Raw genomic sequence first — 20,657 nt, 5'->3', positions numbered from 1 at the left:
ACCGAGTTTTTCAAGGGCGTTTGTGGCTTCCTGTAGATACTGGGGCAAGTATTAACACTCTCCGGCTCCTGCAGCTTGGTATTAACACTCCCAGCCTCCTATAACTTGGTATTAACATTCCCAGGCTCCTGTATTAACACTCCCGGGATCCTACATCTTGGTATTAACACTCCCAGGCTCATACAACTTGGTATTAACACTCCCAGGCTCCTACAACTTGGTATTAACACTCCCAGGCTCCTACAACTTGGTATTAACACTCCCAGACTCCTACACCTTGGTATTAACACTCCCAGACTCCTACACACACACGAGCAGCCGGAGAGAGAGGTCGTCCCAGGCATCGCTCCTAACCTTGAGTAGTTTCAGGAATTTTGTCTGCCCTGTCTCCTAGGGTCTTTCTTTAAATTTAAAATAATGAAAGTTGGTAGACTACCAAAAATGTAAAGATTTGTTGGCAATAGTATACATGAATGTTTGTGGCTTATTCGGTAACAGCTGTTTAGGTACTTTACCGGTACGTTAAAGATGGCCGAAAATGTAAACAATGAGGGAATGGAATTTCAAGGATTTGATGCTAATACTAATGTCATGGACCTGGTGAAAACATTAATTATGAGGATTAGTGAACTCAAAAAAAAAGTAGAGAATCTAGTGATAAAGGATGTGTCAGGAAATACGGAAACCACCATACAGAGTCTAATCCAGTCCAACGAAACAGCCAATGAAGAGATTAAGAATTTGAAGAGGGAGAATGTTGAACTGAGGAGGAAACTTGAGGAGAGTACTAATAAAACGGAGAAGGTGAGTAATGTACTAGAAGAACACAAGGCAAAGTGGGCACACGTAGAAGAAGAACAGAAAGAAGTGGTCAGCTTAAGAGAGATCATCCAGGAAGAAAGGGAAATGAACAAGAAAGAAATGGAAGAAAATGTAGTGAAAATACTGAAGAAAAAAGAGAAAATAGTGAGAGAAACTGTAGAAAGGAACAGATGTGTGGTAGTATTTGGAAACAGGGAAGAGGAAGAAAAGGTTAGGTTCGCAAGACTCGAGAAAGACACGAACATGGTGAGAGGAATATTAGGCAAGATTGACCCCGAAGGAGACAAGTGGGTAAAAGAAATTGAGGAAGTAAGGAGGATAGGGCCTTATAAGAAAGGGGAAACAAGACCAATGAGAGTCAAGTTTACATCAGAAAGTGTAATAAATGAGATACTTAAAGTGACCTGGAAATTAAGCAAAGAGGCGGGGATGGAAAATATTATAATAAGAAAAGATCTGAATGAAGAAGAAAGAGAAGTTTTAAAATCATTAAAGGAAGAAGTAAAGGAAAAAAATGATAAGAGGACAAAGGAAGAACGTAATACTTTTTTTTGGAGAGTATTGGATATGAAAGTAAGGAAATGGTATTTAAGGAAATAGAAGTGAAGGAAACTAGGGGGATGGTTGTGAAAGATCAGAAGTTGAAGAAGTGGTACGGACAGAGAGTAGGAGAGAAGAGGGTATTAATAATGTCAAAAATAATTTGAAGGTGATATATACTAATGTTGATGGTTTCATATCGACAAGGATCGAAATTAATGATTTCTTGAGAGAACATGAACCTGATGTCATGTGCCTTGTAGAGACCAAATTAAGAGAAGATATTGATGTTCATTTGGGAGATGGTAAATACAAACTGTGGAGAAAAGACAGGAAAGAAAAAAAGGGAGGAGGAGTGATGATAGCAGTGAAGAACAACATAAATGTAGATACTGTGGAAATGGGAGAAGGCAGGGCTGAAGTGATATATATGAAATTAGAAACTGGAGAGAATGGTAAGAGAGATATGGCGGTAGTGTATGTTCCCCCAAAGACGAGAGCATGGAAGGATGACGAATACCATGAGATGTTGTCAGATATGGCTAGCTACTTGCAAAAAATAATTGAGAAAAGCAATAAAATAATTTTGGTGGGTGACTTTAATTGTAAAGAGGTGAACTGGGAGGAATGGTACTCGGGAGGCGGCGAGGATTCGTGGGGTACTATGTTATTAAATATAATAATGAATAATGTGATGACGCAGTGGGTCAAAGAAGAGACACGGTTTCGAGGTGAGGACACACCAGCAAGGTTAGATTTACTGTTCACCAAAGAACCCGATGTAATAGAATCATTGGAATATCTCTGTCCGTTGGGAAAAAGTGATCACGTGGTCATTGAGTTCCAGATGTTAATAGGAAACGTCGAGCCAAGAGACGAGCTTCATAGACAGGGAAGATACAACTTTGGCAAAGCAAATTTTACAGGATTGAGAAACTTTTTTGAAAATGCGGATTGGAGAAAATTCAGAGAAACAAGAGAGATACAGAGGAAGTGGGATATCTTTCTAGACCTCTATAACTTGGGAGTGGAAAAATTTGTACCAAGAGTAAGAGGGAAAGAAAACAGGAAAAAGGAGTGGTTTAATAGAAGGTGTATGATAGCCAAAAAAGAGAGAGATAAGGCGTGGAACAATTGGAGAAAGAGAGGTAACGACAGAACAAAGGAAGAATATAAAAGAACAAGAAACGAATACACAAGAATACGTAGGGAAGAAGAAAGGAATTTTGAAAAAGGTATAATTGACAAATGCAAGGATGAACCCAAACTGTTTTATAGATTTGTTAATGGCAAACTGAAACAAAAGGAAGGAATCACCAAGCTGAAAGTAGATGGAGAGGTCTTTAAGGATGCGGCAATGCAAGCAGAAATAATGAACAAACGTTTCCAGTCAGTTTTCACTAAAGAAAAGGAGCTTGTGGAAGGGGAGGGAATGATTAGAAATGTTCCGGTGATGAAAGATATAAAAGTGGAGGTGCAGGAAGTGTATAAATTACTGGAAACTCAAGATGTAAGGAAAGCCCCAGGACCTGATGGAATTTCTAATTGGGTACTGAAGGAATGCAGAGAACAACTGGCGGATAAAATTCACAGCTTAATTGTATGCTCACTGGAAGAGGGGAAAGTGCCAAAAGAATGGAAGAGGGCAAATGTGGTACCAATTTACAAGGGGGGGAAACAGGGAAGAACCCCTGAATTATAGACCAGTGTCTCTAACCAGCATGGTCGCAAAATTGTGTGAGAGAATCCTGAAAGACAGATGGATAAAATATCTGGAAGAGATGAATATTTTGGCTGAATGTCAGTTTGGATTCAGAAGTGGAAGGTCATGTGTTTCAAACTTGTTGAGCTTTTACTCAAGAGCGATTGATGTGGTACAGGAGAGAGATGGTTGGGTGGATTGTGTGTACTTAGACTTAGAGAAGGCCTTTGACAAGGTACCTCATAAGAGACTAATGTGGAAACTAGAATATATAGGAGGACTAAAGGGGAAACTTCTGGAATGGATGAGAGACTTTTGAGAGACAGACAAATGAGGACAGTAATAAAGGAAAAGATGTCTGGATGGAGGGAAGTAACAAGTGGAGTCCCTCAAGGCTCAGTGTTGGCGCCAGTAATGTTCCTGATTTACGTAAATGATATGGTAGATGGAGTGAACAGTTATGCGAGTCTGTTTGCTGATGATGTAAAGATCTTGAGGAAGATAGAGGTTGAGGAGGATTGTAAAATACTGCAGGAGGATTTGGATAGGATACACAATTGGAGCCGGACGTGGGAAATGAAATTTAATGTAAAGAAATGTAAAATATTGGAAATGGGTAAAAGTAGCAGGAGACCATCACTGAATTATTTTTTGGGTAATGAATTAATCACAAAAAGGAGAGAAGAGAAAGATTTGGGAGTGCTGGTCCAAGATAGTTTGTCACCAGAAAAGCACATTAACAAGATAGTTGGAGAGACTTATAAGCTCTTGACTAACATAAGAGTAGCATTTCATTATATGGATGAGGAAATGATGAAAAAATTGATAGTGGCCATGATCCGCCCCAGGTTAGAATATGCAGCGGTAGTGTGGTGCCCACACAAAAAGAAAGATATAAACAAGATTGAGAGAATACAAAGAACAGCAACCAAGATGGTCCCCAGTCTGACAGACCTGACATACAGAGAGAGGCTGGAAAAACTGGATTTGCCTTCGTTAGAGGAAAGGAGAAAGAGGGGAGACATGATTGCGGTGTTCAGGACCATGGTGGGAGTAGATAAAATTGACAAAGAAGATCTGTTTGTATGGGATAAGAGAGCAACAAGAGGACATGGAATGAAATTGAAAAAGTCAAGCTGCTTGAAGGATATCAAGAAATATAGCTTTCCTTACAGAAGTATAGACTTATGGAATAGCCTGGACAAAGAGATCGTCCAGTCTAAAAACTTAAACGAGTTTAAAGTTAAATTCGACTTATTGAGAAACAGCGACGGAAACCCACGAGCATAGTACATTCCGTGTATATCACAATTAGGTATATTCTTAAATATTTGAAAAGACTTAGACAAAGAGGTGGTGCATGAGAAAAACATTCATGTGTGTAAAGGTAGACTTGATAAATGTGGATATGGAGACAGGACAACACGAGCATTGCTCATTTCCTGTATACTACAAATAGGTAAATACAAATAGGTAAATACATCTTGGTATTAACACTCCCAGGATCCTACAACTTGGTATTAACACTACCAGACTCCTACACCTTGGTATTAACACTCCCAGGCTCCTACAACTTGGTATTAACACTCCCAGGCTCCTACAACTTGGTATTAACACTCCCAGGCTCCTACACCTTGGTATTAACACTCCCAGGCTCCTACAACTTGGTATTAACACTCCCAGGCTCCTACAACTTGGTATTAACACTTCCAGGCTCCTACACCTTGGTATTAACACTCCCAGGCTCCTACAACTTGGTATTAACACTTCCAGGCTCCTACAACTTGGTATTAACACTCCCAGGCTCCTACAACTTGGTATTAACACTCCCAGGCTCCTACAACTTAGTATTAACACTAAGCTCTCACATCAGAAGCCAGGAAGACACTTTCTGTCACTCACTTGTACACCTCATGGCAATTTTTTGAGAGTATTACTGGTAACTGCCTCCTGAGTATCAACACTCGTGCCCCTATGACTCACTCTTAGAAAACCAGATATGTCCTGACCATGAGATGGTTCCTAAAGCAGGATGAAGTCTGGAAGATGGTAATTTAACTCCATCTATGAAAGGAAGATGTTCATGTCCCCCCACCCACCCCTCTCTCTCTCTCTCTCACCTGAGCAAACTGTGTGGGAGTAAGCATGTTTGAAGGTGTTTCCATCAGTTTACGTGCAATGTTTTGGCCTTCAGCTAATGCCACACCACGCTGCCATCTGGTGGAACAAATGGATAATAATAACAATGACGATGATGATGATAATAAGAATAAGAATACGAACATCATAATAATAAAAATAATAATAATAATAATAATAATAACCATCCATCCATTATCCAATCCTATGTTGCCCCATGAGCAGTGTAGGAGCCCTAGGCTAGGCAAGTTGGTCCTGACATTTAAGATGAGAGTGACTAGCCTCACTCATCCCTTAGTGGCATTACACAAGCAATAAACCCCAACCACTCCATGAAATAAACCTGCACTGGCTCAATCCAATTGGAGTGCCTTAATTACTCACTAAACCACCAAGTGCCATAATTTGGTTACATGGTTACCACCCACCCTAGGAAATGGTTTCCTGGTGTACAGGAAACCATTTGGCTTGTCACTCAGTATAGAATCACCCATAGGAAGAAGGAAAAGGAAAGACAGACAGAAGAGGGAGAGTAAAGTCACTAGTTGGCAGAAGGAAGAGGAAAGAATGAAGGAAAGAAAGACAGAAGGGGAAGGAAGGAAGAAAGAGAGGAATGGGCAGCCACCCAAAGAAGCACTACATTGTGTCGATGGTGAGTGCCCCCACCTACCACAAAACAATAATAACTATTATCATTATTATTATTATCTGTCCATCCATCCATCATCCAATTTATCATAATTATAATGTGAATACTGATGATAAAATGTGTCTCACCTTACTAACTAAACTCTGTTCTACAGGTGTTCCTTAAATGACTGTAAAATTTAGGAGTTTGCCTACATCAGTTTTAATACATAGGTGCTCACCATCCACTCACGTGATGTAGTGCTACCTTCAGGTGACTGTACTCTCAAGTCAAATGAGTTGTTGTTGCTGTTATTGTTGCTGCTAAACCCCAGTCCATTTAATCAAGCAGACCCATCAATCACAGGTAAGCAACTGCCCCTATGGGGTTGTCCTATAGGTTTCCTACACTATCGATGTTGTGTCTGCATCTTAGTGCGGCATGTGCTGTGCAGTGGCCCATTATATGTTATTGTGTGTGGGCTATTCTACAAGCTGACCACATGTCATCTGTGATTTCACCCCACTCAAGTCTAAGCTGGTGGTTGAGGAGGGCTGGGTAACGTTCTGCTCTAAGCCTAACTTGGTGAACTCAATCATCTCTGTTTAAGGACACCTCCAATGGGTGGATATCAGGAAGGGTGGCTTGTAATATGTACATGAAGTGAGCATTTAAGTATTTTTCATTGCTTGTGTTGGAATATCTGAAGGTGGGATATTACTGTAGTGGGTTTGATAATGTTTGTATGGTAACTGTTTTATGTACTTAGGTGTTCTGTGTGTCTCTGTCAGGTAATGACAGGGATGCTGTGTATTGGAACAGGCTGCTGCAGAGCATTGTAAGCCCCTCATATCAAGGTAGTCTGACAGGGAGGACTTCAGCTTCAGAGTGTGAATGAGATGTGGGAGAGGTTTTGGTGTAGCTAGCAGTGATGTGAAGGGTGTTGTTCTGTATGATTTGCAAGCGTTGTAATGGGTATTAGATAGGATGGAAGCCCAGGTTCGGGAGACATAGGACAGCACTGATCCAGTGTACTGTTTGCAGAGTAAGGAGAGCTTTTATTCTTTCTTTCTTTTCCCAAAGTCTGGTCCTGTAGTTGCCCTGAATGCATTGAGTCTGCAGGTGCACTGCTTCTTGCTGTCCTATATATGGTCCTTGAACGTAGGTCTAGTGTAATACAGTATGTTACTCCAAGGATCTTAGTGGGGGGGGGGGTGGCACATGTACATTGTTAAGTGTGATATGGAGAGACTAACTGTGTTCATGTTTACTGCTCGTGATGAGTGTGGTGGTGGATTTGGCTGGGGCAAATGGGTGATAATCACACACTGTAATAAAATGATGACTGGTGGTCTACTAGATTAAGTGCTCCAACCAGACTGGGCACATAAGGGTTTACAACAGAGGGATGGTCAGAATTTACTGCCAACATAATACCACTCAGGTAAGGCTGGTCACCCTCAACTCAAACATCAGGGCTGGGTAGCCTACTCCCAGGCCCCTATGCTCCTGATGGGGGAAAAAAGGATTTGACGAAGATAGACAGACAGACAGATAAATATATTACCTTTCACTGTCAGCTCCATAGCATGAAAGTGCAGGTATAGGTTTTTTCTTTGTCTTGAGGTCCTGATATTTAAAAGCTGCCAAATGAGCACCTTCTGCTGCTGCCTCCTCATCTCCACAGCCATCCACACTGATTGACTCTATCCCAGCCTTGCTTAGTTCTTGTACACCAGCTATGAGAGAGTGAGACAGTAAGACAGAATGCAAGACAGAAAATAATGATATCCAGGTGTAGTGAAGGGGGAAAAGGGGAAATAGTGCCCCCCTACTTTTTTTTACAGGTGGAACAATGTTCTATTACCACATGGAAATGTCTTCCAGTACTTATATCTCCTATGATATCAAGTTCACAACTAAAGCTCATTATCAATCTATCTATCTCTCTCTCTATCTATCTATCTATCTATCTATCTATCTATATATATATATACAGTATATATATATATATATATACTGTATATATATATATCTATCTATCTATCTATCTATTGCCAGACGCCTCAATCCCGTTTGGGGTGGCCACAAACAAATCGCCTCCAAGTCGCCCTGTCCCCCGCCATTTCACTGCCCTGCTCCCAACTCACACCCCCCTCTCTCATATACCTCTCCACCCCATCCCTCCATCTCATCCTCGGCCTCCCCCTCCCTCTTCCCCCCTCCACCTCACTCACATACACTCTCTTCGTCAGTCTTTCACCCTCCATCCTCTCCACATGGCCAAACCACCTCAGTGTGTTCCTCATAATGCTTCCTATCACATCCACATCAACACCACAATGCTCCTTTATATTCTCATTCGTCAGCCTGTATCTCCATGTGACTCCACAGGCTCCTCTTAAATAACTCATTTCCACTGCTCTCATTCTTGACTTGTGTCCTTCCAACAACGTCCAAGCTTCACCTCCATACGTTAGAGTTGGTATCACAATACTGTCATGTAGTAACTTTTTCACTTCCATGCTCACTTCCCTGTTTCTTATCACTGCTTTCAAAGAACCAGCAACCTTTCTTCCCTGCTGTACCCTTTCAAGCACTTCACCCTCCAAACCTCCATCCTTACTCGTCAAAATATCCAAGTACTTAAACGTACTCACATTTTCCAATTCCTCACCATCCAACCTCGCTGTACATTCACTGACTTCACCTCTCTCAAAGACCATCACTTTACTCTTCCCTACATTCACCTTTAGATTCCGTTTCTTACACACTCTCCCAAACTTATCCACCAAGCCTTGCAGCTCCCCTTCGTCTTCACTCAACAACACAGTATCATCTGCAAACAACAGTACAGGGAGTTTCCAAACACTATCCTCTCTCACCAGGGACACTTCAACATCCACTACCCTACCTTGTACCTCTTTTATTACCCCATCCATGTACAGATTGAACAACCATGGAGACATGACATATCCCTGTTTCAACCCAACTTTCAAAGAGAAAAATTCACTTAGTTCACCATCCACACGCACTGCAGCCTTCGCACCATCGTACATACTCTTCACAGCATTCAACAACTTCCCATCTACTCCATATATTCTTAACACTTTCCACAATCCTTGTCTATCCACCCTGTCATATGCTTTCTCCAAATCCATGAAAGCCGCATACAACTTCTTTCCCTTCTCTAGAAACTTTTCCACTAAAGATCTAAGAATGAATATCTGATCTACACAATCTCTTCCCTTCCTAAAGCCTCCCCGTTCTTCTCCAACTAATTTCTCTGTTCTTTCTCTAACTCTGTCAATAAGTATCCTACCATACACTTTTCCTATTATACTAAGAAGACAAATGACCCTATGATTACCACACACTTCTTTTTCCCCTTTTCCTTTGTACAAGGGAATAATTATACCTGACTTCCAATCCTCCGGGACTCTACCTTCCTCCCAGGCCAATCTGCACATCTTCCACATCCATTCTACTACTATCTCTCCCCCATGCTTCAGCATTTCACCACACACTCCATCAATTCCTGGGGCTTTCCCCGATTTAACTTTCTTCATTGCTTCCACAACTTCTATCCTACTGATTTCTTCCTGTCTTCTCACTTCCCTCCTTCTCCCAGCCATTCCCCAGCCACTTATACTCGCATTACTTCCATCCTCTACGTTCAACAATTCCTTAAAGTGTTCTCTCCATCTACTCACTTTTTCTCCCTTCTCCACTAGTAATCTACCATTTTTATCTTTCATTCCCCTGCTAACTTCACTTCCACCCTGTCTTACTCTTTTCATCTCTTTCCAGAACATTTTCTTACAGTCCCTCCACTTTACACTCAAATTCCTTCCAAATTCCTCATCCACTCTCTTCTTACTTTCTCTTACTAATCTTTTCACCTCTCTCTTTCTTTCTACATATAACTCTCTCTTCCGCCTCTCAACTTCTTCCACACCCCTATTTCTCATCCATTCATTGTATGCTTTCTTCTTTTGTGCCACAGCCTGTTTCACCTCTTCAGTCCACCACGCTGTTCCTTGCACCCCCCTCCGTCTTCTCTTCCTTCCACACACCACATCACATGCTGCACATATTTCTTCTGTAAATATCCTACACACACCTTCCACGTCTCCCATCTGCTCCAATTCATATTTGCCCAATCGTTCCTCCACTTCTCTCTTATACTCTGCCTTTTTCTCATCCTCTTCTAACCTTTCCACTCTCCTTGCCACTACTCCTTCCTCTTGTCTTTCCCTTCTTCTATTCCTCCATCTTACTTGAAATCTAATTCTGGCCACCACCAAGTAGTGGTCAGAAAATCCACTCCCCCATCCTCTATATACTCTTGCATCCATTACACATCTTCGCATCCTTTCATCCACACGCACATAATCAATCATTGCCTTCCTTTCATTCAGTTCACCACCCACCCTTCTCATCACTCGCCATGTATACCTGTGGATCATTTTATGCCTGAAGAGGGTATTGGCTATCACCAACCCCCTCCCAGCACAAATGTCCACTAACTCACTCCCATTCTCATCTATCTCAGCAGGCACACCCCACTCACCAACTATTCCATCCACCTTCACATTCCCAACTATATAAATATATATATATATATATATATATATATATATACAGTATATATACTTTTTTTACTACCGGTATTGAGACTACACTACCATAATAATGATGATAAAAGACAATAATGATAACAGTGACAAATTTATGATGATACAATCTCACTCACCTGCCACAGCATTCCTCACAGCTTCCCTGGCCAGGTCTCTCTCCTCCAGCTCTTGCTGCTGTTGTTTGGGCTTCTGTTCACCCAGGCCAACCACTCCAACGACAGGCTCTCCACCACCACCAAACAAAACACGGCATTTTCCACCCTTCACAGGACTGCCACTGCAAGAAGAGAAAATACTGCCTCCAAGCCACCCTGTCCTCCATTATCAGGCTGCCCTGCCACCATTTCCCTCCACCAAACAACATACAACATTTTCCACCTTTCAGAGGACTCCCACTGTAAGGAAAAAAGGATTTAACAGTAAACTCTCAATTATCCGTCATCACAATATCTGGCCTAACACGACATCTGGTGCTTTTTGTTCTGTTCTGTTAAAACAATATCCAGCAAAATCAGGCAATATCCGGCTCAGAAATAGGAAGCAATCGGTGGTACTATGCACTTCCCAGCAGTAAGGTGTATCATCCAGCTCAGATATGGGACCCAATCGGAGCGTGGGCAGACCCAGCAACGCGCTAGCCAATTACAGTGCGTTGTAGGAGGGGCTAACCTAGCATACTGAGCCTACCATCATTGTCTCACCCTCTCCCATGGATGCCGTACAGTGAGGACATATCTGCTCGCTCTGCTCGTGGCCCACGCTGTGGCAAAACCCTAGTACTTTGACTTAGTCTGTGATCTCCCATGCCTCGCTCGCTGCTGTAATGCTGTAACTAACCTTGTGGCCCCTCAGTACTCTGAGCCCTAGTGCTCTAACTACTGTACAGTGAGGATATATCTGTGTTTATCTACCCTCTACTGATGCCAATACTAAGTGAGTACAATATGATTATGATTATATTATGTACTGTATTACTGTACTACATGTACTGCTTGAATTTAATCTTTTACTCATGGGTAATATTGTAGAAAAATTTTTACGAGTGAGGGTCAAGAAGGATAGTGACACATTATCCAACTTGACACCAAATGGATTGCCGATATCGGGTACCTATGCAATATCCAGCACAGAGGCTGGCTGAATTATGTCGGATAATTGAGAGTTTACTATGTATAAATTTGGTTCAGTTTTTCCTACTGTCTCCATACCATCCTATCCTTCATCATCAGACTATCCTCCCGCCTTTCCTACTGCTACACCATCAGAGCACTCCCACACCAAAGAAAAAAGCATAGAGGGCTGACTCATTTCATGTATTATTCTCACTACTGCCAAACTATCCTATCCAGATTAAATTCCTCCTACTACAGTGCACTTCAAATTAGAATTATAACTACAGGGGGACACATGGTAATATCGTGGCAGAGCTCTCGGGCCAGAATGTACTGTGACCTGTGCACTATGGTTCAAGTCTCAGCGATGACCGGAAGTTCTTTCATCATGCATTTGCCCTATATGTGTTTTAACAGGATATGAGCTAGGTTCGTGCTGTCCCGCCTCCAAACCAAAATTTATCAAACTTTTCCTTTTCCTTGACTTTATGGATATTTTTGGCATTCACCACTACTTCCTGTGACAGATTCCATCCTTATATACTTCTGTTACAAAAATTATACTTCCTCACATCTGTAAACTTCATTACCTTTAACTTAAATGCTACCAGGGGCCTAAGTTCAAAGTTGGTCCCCTACTCTTAAATGTTCTTGACTATGGTAGCCTAACCGTGTACCCCTATGCACCAAAGGAATCAAAATGGGATTGGCCATTTTAGTTACAGCTGATGCATCCAATATGAAGGTGTGGAAGGGTGCAAGCTGTGGCCCAATGTAATTAAAAGAGGGAATGGACTAATCTTTTCCCTAATTCACCAGCACCACCCTTCCGGGGATTCCCACTGTTAGAGAAAAGATGATTATTTATGTATAGTGAAACTCCTTAATCCAAGATGAGGTAGCCACAAACAAATCACCTCCATGTCACCCTGTCCTCCACCATGTAACTGTCCTCTCTCCAACTTACACCACCCTCAATCATATACCTCTCCACCCCATCCCTCCATCTCATCCTCAGCCTTCCCCTCACCCATCCATCTCATCCTCAGCCTTCCCTTCACTCATCCATCTCATTCTCAGGCTCCTCCTTCCCCATCAATCTTATCCTCAGCCTCCCCCTCCCCCATCCATCTTATCCCCAGCCTCCCCCCCCCCCATCCATCTTATCTCCAGCCTCCCCCACCCCATCCATCTTATCCTCAGCCTCCCCCTTCCCAATCCATCTCATCCTCAGCCTACCCCGGCACTTCGCTCACATGTTCTCCTAGACAGTCCCTCATTCTCCATTCTCTCCACATGGCCAAACCATCTCAGGTTACTTCTAACGGCATACCAAGTGCCAAAACCTGCTAATTACTTCCTACTTCCTAACAGTTGCTGGAAAGTGTTGGAAAAAAGAAATCTGGATGTATAATTCACAAAAACAGTTGGATAAAATAGGTATAATGAAAACAACTAGAAAAACAGCAAGTTCTTTACTTCTCTAACATTTCCTACACAGAGCCTTTAATCAGAGAAACTGTACACTGATAGCTGCAACATAGTGGTTATAGCCACAGCTTCATCTCAAACATGAACCCAGTGAACTGCAGGCTCAAAGCTGCCCTTCTGCAGTTCATCATCATCTTTTCAGGGAACAGGGGTAGAGATGAGGAATGTTTGAATAATCACAGTGGATCCATCTGGTTGTACCGGTGCCACACACATGAGGGCATGTCTCCAAATCAGATTTACTGATACCCACAAAACTTTCATATGCAGTTATTTTACCCCTTCAGGGTACAGAGACCCAAGGCTGGGCTATCATAATCCAGCACATCTGAGGGTAGATGACCAGATTCCTCTCCTTGATGACATTACATGATCGAAAAATAGTTGCCTCTTGTAGATCAAAATGATGCTGGGGCACACTAATCATTAAACCAGTTTACAAAGAGTCAGGCCTTACTATGCGATGAATTGCTAGAACGATGTACAGGCATACCCCGGTTTAATTATGCAATTGGTTAAGTAAAAACCCATCGTTAGGCAGGGTATTGTATATCAGGGTAGATTTAACATGTAAAGTATAGGGATGCGTTTTTGAGCCTTGGGTTCCCCCCCCCAACCAGGTCCTAAACCCGCCCAAAAGAGTCCAAAAATAAGTTGTTGGCTCACCTAAACCCCGAAACAGCTTTATAACAAGATAATCCATCCATCCATCATCCAATCCTACGTTGCCCCATAAGAAGCGTAGAAGCCCGGGGCTAGGCAAGTTGGTCCTGATATTTAAGATGATAGTGACCAGCCTCACTCATCCCTGAGCAGCATTACGTGAGCAATACACCCCAACCACCCCGTGGATATAAACCTTCACCAGCTTAATCCGACTGGAATGCCATAATTAACCACTAAACCACCAGGTGCCAAAATTTGGTTATATGGTTACCACCCAGCATAGTAAATGGTTTCTTGGTGTACAGGAAACCATTTGGTTTGTCACTGTGCAGAGTCACCCACAGGCAGAAGTAAGAAGAAAGAATGAAGGAAAGAAAGACAGAAGAGGAAGTGCAAAGTCACCCATAGGCAGAAGGACGAGGAAAGAATGAAGGAAAGAAAGACAGAAGAGAATGGAAGGAAAGAAGGATGGAGGACACGAAAGGGTAGACACCCAAGAGCAGCACTACATCGAGTGAGTGGATGGCAAGTGCCCCCACCTACCACTAACCTTAAAAGCAGTTTACATTTTAATAGCAGTCTATAGCTTAAAAGCAGTTTATCTATCTAACTATCTATCTATAGCCCGACGCCCTAATCCCGCAAAGGGTGGCCGCAGACAAAACGCCTCCAAGTCGCTCTATCACCCACCATTTGACTACCCTCCCCCCAACTCACCCCCCCCTCCCTCATATACCTCTCAACTCCATCCCTCCACCTCATCCTCAGTCTACCTCTCCCTCTCCCTTCCTCCACCTCACCTACATACACCCTCTTAGTCAGTCTTTCATTCTCCATTCTCTTCACATGTCCAAACCACCTCAGTGTATTGCTCCTAATCTTCTCAACCACATCCACATCCACCCCACAGCGTTCCTTCACTTCTTCATTCGTAAACCTGTCCCTCCACATCACTCCACATGCTCCTCTCAAGTAACTCATTTCCACTGCTCTCACTCTTGACTTGTTCCCCTCTTGCAAGTTCCATGCCTCGCTTCCATACGTCAGGGTAGGGATCACAATACTATCTTGCAGTGACTTCTTAACTTCCATACTCACCTCCCTATTTCTCATCACTGCTTTCAGTGTATCAACAACCTTCCTTCCTTGCTGTACCCTTTCACGCACTTCATCCCCCAAAGTTCCATCCTTACTCATCACACTACCCAAGTACTTGAATGCACTCACATTCTCCATATCCTCACCATCCAACCTCATTGCACACTCTGTGACTTCATTCCTCTCCAACACCATAACTTTACTTTTGTTTAAATTAACTTTCAGATTCCTCCTCCTACACACTGTCCCAAATTCATTCACCAAACCTTGCAACTCCCATTCATCTTCATTCAACAGTACTGTATCATCAGCAAACAGCAACACTGGAAGCTTCCAAATCTCACCCTCATTCATTAGAGCCACCTCCACATCCACTGCCCTACCCTGCACCTCCTTTACAACCCCATCCATGTATATATTAAACAGCCATGGAGACATCACACAACCCCATTTCAGTCCCACATTGAGATCAAAGAAGTCACTCAGCTCACCATCCAATCACACCGTAGCCCTAGCTCCCTCGTACATACTCTTCACAGCACTCAACAATTTCCCCTCCACTCCATATATTCTTAATACTTTCCATATACCTTGCCTATCTATTCTGTCATAAGCTTTCTCCAAGTCCATGAAGGCAGCATACACGTTCCTTCCCTTCTCTAGATACTTCTCCACTAAACATCTTAGAACAAATATCTGATCTACACACCCTTTTCCCTTCCTAAATCCCCCTTGTTCTTCTCCAACTAGCTCCTCTGTCATATGCCTAACCCTATCAATGAGTATTCTACCATATACTTTACCAGTCGCACTAAGTAGGTAAATATCCCTATGGTTACCTAAACCCAAAAATAAAGTCTGAAAATCGTCAAATATAAGTCTGGAAGAAATCAAACTTAGAAAACTGTACCCCAAAATGACACTGTTCACCCCACCTATGACTAAAACACATTAATATGTCTAAAAACAGTTTATAAATCGACTAAACACAATATTTAAGTCTAAAATATAATCAAAATTGGTAAAAAAAAAATATCTAAACCCATCGTTAAACCGGGGTTTGGCAATTGTTACACGAGGTATGGAGGTAACACCATCGTTAAGCCGAGGTATCGCAACTAGGGGTATCGTATATCAGCATATACCTGTACACAAAGTTCTAGCTGGCCTCACTGTGCGATCATGAGAATCATTATTGCAGTGGTTGGAGCCAAGATTTTTTTTTTTTAAGTTTTGTGACCTATATCTGTGTTTTATTTTCATTTTCTCCTTGTGAAAGCTAGATCTTCATTTAAACTTTCATTCAGTCACTTAATTTGGTTATCTTATATATACTGTACTTATATACAGTTCTTATGTAAAACAGCAGTGTACTGTTGAGGAAGTGGTAAGGTAATGACACTGTAGTCTGCATATTACTGTTCACATAATTTACAAAGACTAATCATCATCATCATCCAATCCTGTGTTGCCCCACGAGGAACACAGAAGCCTCGGGCTAGGCAAGTTGGTCCTGACATTTAACCCCCGCAATGCTCATCTCCTGAGACGATATGCAGGTCACCCCTGGGTGCGCTGATCGCCTCATATGAGGCAATGGGTCTCCCCGCCATAATTTCAAGCATGAGGAGACGTCAGTGGTTTCCATGGGAATATGACTCTCCCTCTACGCCATCAGAGCAGTTGCCAATCCCTGCCACACCACAATTGCCAAATACTGCATGTTTAGTAATTCAGATATGCAGGTTACCCCTAGCCACAATGATCACCTCATATGAGGCAATGGGTCTCCGTGCTATAATTTCAAGCAAGAGAAAGCGTCAGTGGTTCCCATGGGAACACTGAGTCTCTTTCTATGCCAGCGTTTCTTAACCTTTTCCGACCTCAGCATCCCCTTTGTAATAAGGTCTCAGTCCAGCACCCCTCTACATCTGGTTACTGGGACTGCAGTTGCTACACTACTGCAGGGTTAAAGTAAAGTGTAGTACTGCCTGACAGTTTATTTTATACTTAAAAAAAAAAAAAAAAAAAAAAAAAAAAAAAAAAAAAAGGGATGCCAATACTAAGCAAATCCATTAAGAAAAAATATAATGCAGCATTTTCCAGCACCCCCTAAAATTTATTTCAGCACCCCCTGGGAGTGCTAGCACCCCAGGTTAAGAAATGCTGTTCTATGCCATTAGAGCTGTTCCCAAGCCCTGCCACACCAGTTACCAAATACTGTACTGCATATCTAGTAAGTTCTCGTTTGTAGCCCAGCAACGGCAGATTCACGCCTGTCTGCCTCCCATGGTGCTAGTGACTTATCACTGCACTCACACACACCCATGAGGCATAAATTACAAAAAGACGAGGGTGATGAGAAGCTTAAGCTCAGATACACTTGATCTGATGACAAAAAATTAACATAATATTAAAAAAATAAAAAAATAAAAACAATGACTCAGAGAAGGTAATCTGGTTGATAAGAATTAGTGCAGTGTGGATTAAGATGAGAGTGACCAGCCTCATTCATCCCTGCATGGCATTATGTGAGGTGTGAACAACAAACCCCAACCTCCCCTTGGATATAAACCTGCACATGTTCAATCTGAATGGAGCACCTAAGTACCAACTAAACCACCAGGCACCATAATTTGATTACATGATTACCACCGTGGGCTTGAATGATAAGTGAATGGAAGCATGGCCCATTGAACTGGGCAAACTTAGGCTGTCTGGACATTACTATTCCTCATCCTGCCCTGTGGTGGGAAAGGAGGTCCGGATAATCATGATGATGATGATGATGATGATGGTTACCACCCACGTAGTAAATGATTTCCTGGTGTACAGGAAACCATTTGGCTTGTCATTCAGTGTCAAGTCACCTGCAGACAGAAGGAAGAGGAAAAAATTGAGGAAAGACAGAAGAGGAAGGAAGGAAAGAAGGAAGGATGAGAGGAAGGGACAGTCACCCAAGACCAGCACTACATTGAGTGAGTGGACGGTTAGTGCCCTCACCTACTAATACCTACAATAAATGACAGCCAATACTCCTACAGGAATGCAGGATGGTCTCTACACAGCTACAGTTCACTGACATAATTCCCAGATTAATGAACAAACATGAATGCAGAATCTCAATAAATTCATCACTGGCTGACCTCTGCTCTCCTGGTTGTTCTCCATCACAAGCCCTGTACTGCAGATTACTGTACTGTACTGTAGTTAGTTTCTACCTAAGACCTAATGCCTGCCATACAGTTTTTAGACTTTTTTGTATGGGTGGCCCTTGACTGAAAGCATATCCCCATTGAACCCTTGTTATTACTGCCACACTATATGTCAAATTGCTATGCAATGGGTTGTCATTTGACATAATCCCATCACACAGTGAGGCCAAACTAATTGTACAGGGTGGTCCGTAAATAGCACTCCACTGGATTTTTTTTTTTTTTTTTTTTTTTTTCTTTTTTTTAATGTGTGACTTTGGGCATAGGCTTCACAGCCTGTTCCCAAGGCCAAGTAGTCCTCCTACATACCATACATCTCTACATACCTCCACTTCAGCGCCAACACCCACCGTCCATATTGAATACGTGCTAGAGCTGTCTCATACAGGACTGGTGTATTGGCATTAGCGGGGTTATTTTTACATTCAGTGGGTCTTCTGATAGATTGGTAAAGTCTGCTTTTATGAAATTCAGATCCATAAACTATTCCCTTCCCCAGCAGAGATTTGAACTTGGGTCCAATAAGACTGCAGGCTACCTCTGTACCGAGCCACCGCCTTCCCTTGATGGCATTTTATGGGAGATGGGATGACAAGAGTGTACTGGTGAGAGTGTGGGTGCATCAGTGGGAGTAGGAAATAATATGATGCAGAGGTGACATGGATAGTGTTCAATGAGCCATCCCTGTAACACATGAGAATTGCCTGGTGGAGTGGAAGAGTAATGTTATATAAGGACACCACCCTGTATGAAAAACAATAGTAGTTATTCTCTAACCCTTCACTGTGATAATGTATTTTATTTTTAAGATCTTCATGCAATTACATGTGGTATTGGAAGGACACCTTCATGTGACGGCACCAACATAACCAGGCGGCTCCACTGCATGGTCATACAAATGTCTCTGCTCTCTCTCCCTATCCTTCAAGAGAAGGATGGTGGGCTGCAGAAGCTACTTCAGCCTTCAGTCCACTGAGCTCACATTTAGATGAACTTGGAGATATGGCAAAAACAATTTACCCTTCCATATAACAGTCCATGTCCAAGACCAAAACATTGTCTGGTGGCAACAAAAATTTAAAAAGGACTGCGTGGGATTCAAGGTGTTCTATGTTGCTTTGTTTTTGGCTGATGTTACCTATTAGTTATTTTTTTTAATCCTCTTATTTCAGGTACAGTCATGGGAGATAAATGAGAAGGATGTCTTTACATAGTGGCAATTATATGAAATTGGCAGATCAACTGTTCAATTATACAAATGCCCCTCAACTCCCACCTTATTCCCTGAGAAAAGGATGGTGGACTAAGTGAAAAAGTCAACTTCAACCTGCAGTCCAGGATGCACATCAAGGTGAATGTAGGGCCTCAGTATCAGCATGAATTATGAAAAGAAAATTGTAATAATAAAACCAATTACTCACTGAGTGACTGGACTACAGTGTTGTTCTGCCCACCATAACTCTAATCTGCTTAGTATGAAGTTTCATGCAATCCACACAGGATATCTTCAGTCTCGTTGTCTATGGTACTATGGTGGTAGAGCTCTCAGGCTGGCATAGGATGCAGCTTATGCACAACTCAACCTTCCCCTTTATTTCAATCATGTAAAAATGCTACCATACCCACCATTTACTACACTGGGTGGTAACAATATAACCAAATGATGCCAGACAGTTTGGTGAGTTAAGGAGCTCCAACCAATGTTGCCATTAAAGGTTTAGTCTCAAGCGTGGTTGGAGTTTGCTGCTTACATGATGCCACGCAAGGATGAGTGAGGCTGGTCACCCTTGCCTTAAATGTTAGAAGTGTGTAGCCTAGTAACTTGACCAAAGCGCCTGGCAGGGCAAAAATAGCTGGATGGATGGATGGATGCATGAATCGCTTAATGCAACTAAGAAATGTTGTCATCCTCTTGATAATGAAGTTTAGAATTATGAGAATAATGACTTATGAAACTTTGTTCTTGAAAAAAGTTGGTAATAATGGGATCATTTTCAGTTTCTCAAGGGAGTCAGGATTTTTTATGGTGAGTGAGTGAGAGTATGGCTTATTCAAGTGGGCTGACTTTTGATAGTTCTCCTTCCAAAGCATATCAGGTTTTTTCTTGCTTTCTGGACCCTACCTCCCTCCACCCTTTAGATGAGGAAGAGAGGTCTGGATGATGACTGATGATGATTAATGACGATGAAGGCTGATGATGATGATGATGATGAATGACTGTGATTCATTCATTCATTCACTGACGATGATGATGATGATGATGATTATGAATAATGATGAAGACGACGACAACGATGATGACTGATTGACTGACTAATGATGATGATGATGATGATGACTGACAACAACAATGACGATGACTATAAATTTGAGAGTAATGTACAAAGTGTTTAATACAAAAGGAAAAAAAAAAATAGTGGATTTCATCATTGTTAGATCATGTTAATTTAATTTGTTAAATACCAATAAATTATGCTGTCCTGTATGATTAAATATAACCCTTTCAACTTCATGACATACTTTTAAATTTATTTTTGCTATAAACATTTTATTGAACTAAGGACAGACCTCTAGTAATGAAGAGGTTAATGAAGGCTCCAATTT

At 42.0% G+C, this 20,657-nt stretch overlaps 1 protein-coding gene across 3 annotated transcripts in view; it reads right to left on the bottom strand.

The window, feature by feature from the left end:
• Positions 1–20,657, bottom strand: part of LOC145394557 (cytosol aminopeptidase-like) — a 102,152-nt gene that overhangs the window by 16,307 nt on the left and 65,188 nt on the right. For all 3 annotated transcript variants that reach the window (XR_013896434.1, XM_080268396.1, XM_080268395.1), the window contains exons 3-5: positions 10,588–10,748; positions 7,399–7,570; positions 5,185–5,281 (exon numbers count right to left, since the gene is read on the bottom strand). Coding sequence is in view for 2 of the 3 variants with exons in the window: in XM_080268396.1 (XP_080124522.1) it covers positions 5,185–5,281; positions 7,399–7,570; positions 10,588–10,748 (430 nt within the window). In the remaining variant the exon portion in view is untranslated. The remainder of the gene's footprint in view (positions 1–5,184; positions 5,282–7,398; positions 7,571–10,587; positions 10,749–20,657) is intronic.

Source organism: Coenobita brevimanus, chromosome 27 (assembly GCF_032717465.1).
Source record: "Coenobita brevimanus isolate Jiangsu-jjx chromosome 27, ASM3271746v2, whole genome shotgun sequence".
NCBI lineage: Eukaryota > Metazoa > Arthropoda > Malacostraca > Decapoda > Coenobitidae > Coenobita > Coenobita brevimanus.
This window is presented reverse-complemented; position numbering and strand designations above follow the sequence as displayed.